The sequence below is a fragment of the Phytophthora parasitica genome (genome assembly GCF_000247585.1).
Source record: "Phytophthora parasitica INRA-310 unplaced genomic scaffold supercont2.30, whole genome shotgun sequence".
Classification (NCBI taxonomy): Eukaryota; Oomycota; class Peronosporomycetes; order Peronosporales; family Peronosporaceae; genus Phytophthora; species Phytophthora nicotianae.
This window is the reverse complement of record NW_008649016.1, coordinates 765,574-766,672: the sequence shown is the minus strand read 5'-3', so window position 1 is coordinate 766,672 and position 1,099 is coordinate 765,574. Positions and strand designations below refer to the sequence as shown.

At 40.4% G+C, this 1,099-nt stretch overlaps 1 protein-coding gene across 1 annotated transcript; it reads left to right on the top strand.

The window, feature by feature from the left end:
* Positions 1-33: 33 nt before the first annotated feature.
* On the top strand, positions 34-242 carry PPTG_23140 (hypothetical protein; the record flags this gene model as incomplete). The annotated part of the gene is made up of 2 exons (XM_008908636.1): positions 34-91; positions 175-242. 2 exons carry the CDS (start codon positions 34-36, stop codon positions 240-242), a joined length of 126 nt encoding a protein of 41 aa, XP_008906884.1.
* Positions 243-1,099: the final 857 nt, after the last annotated feature.

Sequence of the window (1,099 nt, the reverse complement as noted above, 5' to 3'; positions counted from 1 at the left end):
ACGATGCAAGCAGTCGAGAAAGTAGAGAGCGCAATGGAGACCAGAGATAGATTCAATTTCCATATTACGGATCGAAAGCGCAAATATCGCGGTTCCTTACGTTTATCACTCATAACTTAATTCCATTTTAGACGGTACGAGTCGTCGAGAGTGCTCTCTGCCATGTTATTTTAGAGATAGCACCGCAGGAGTCATTCGTGGATGACCTGCTGAACTTCGACCCCACGTGGTTCTCCTATTAACTGCCAGACACTTGCCGTTGTAACTGACATAATTACGCTGTTTAAATGCTTTCTGAGCATCTTGGGCAACTATTGTTTACAAAGACAGGTCATTTGCTTCCAAAACAGCGTATTTGTTTTGCCCTTTTACAATTTCACGATATATGTATTGGACAATCTTTTGTAATAGTGCATTGAAGATAGGATGTGATGCAATAAGGAACGCGAATATTACTTGGTTGAAGTATTGCAAGATAATTACACATTCAGCTGCATTTGCTATGTTACACAAGACGGTCCAAAGTATTTTGAAATTTTGTAAAAAAGGCTAAAAAAATGCCCTTTAGAGGCTGATTCCAATTGTTTTCTGCACCAGCACTTTGCAGGGAGACAAATGAGCTCTTGTACCACGAAAGGGCAAATACAAAAATCAAATGAACGTACACTCCAAATTTGTGATGATACTTGCACAGATACCAAGCAACTACAGTATAAAACCCCCATCCGTTCGTGGGGCTATCCAGCTAGTTCCATTCGAACATAGCTTAGCCCGGTTTAAGTGGTGAAAGTTACAAACACCTACGAACCGCGCTGATTCAACGTTTTTATTAATTCGAATACTATTCGGTCAGCAACCGAAAATGTAAGCCCAGTTTGGTCTGTATATGTGATGTGCTTCCGTCATTGACCACTTTATCGCACAGTTCAAAGTTTTTTTTGTAGTTTGTTGTAGCTTCGGCAGTTTGCCCGAATTTGCTTTTGTCTATTGGAGAGGATGTAAAAGAAACACACCAGATAATGATAAGTTGAATCTCGATCAAAACGCCAGCAAGAAAGCTGTAAACAGAGCATGGCTCATGACAAAGCAAAGTTGCAAG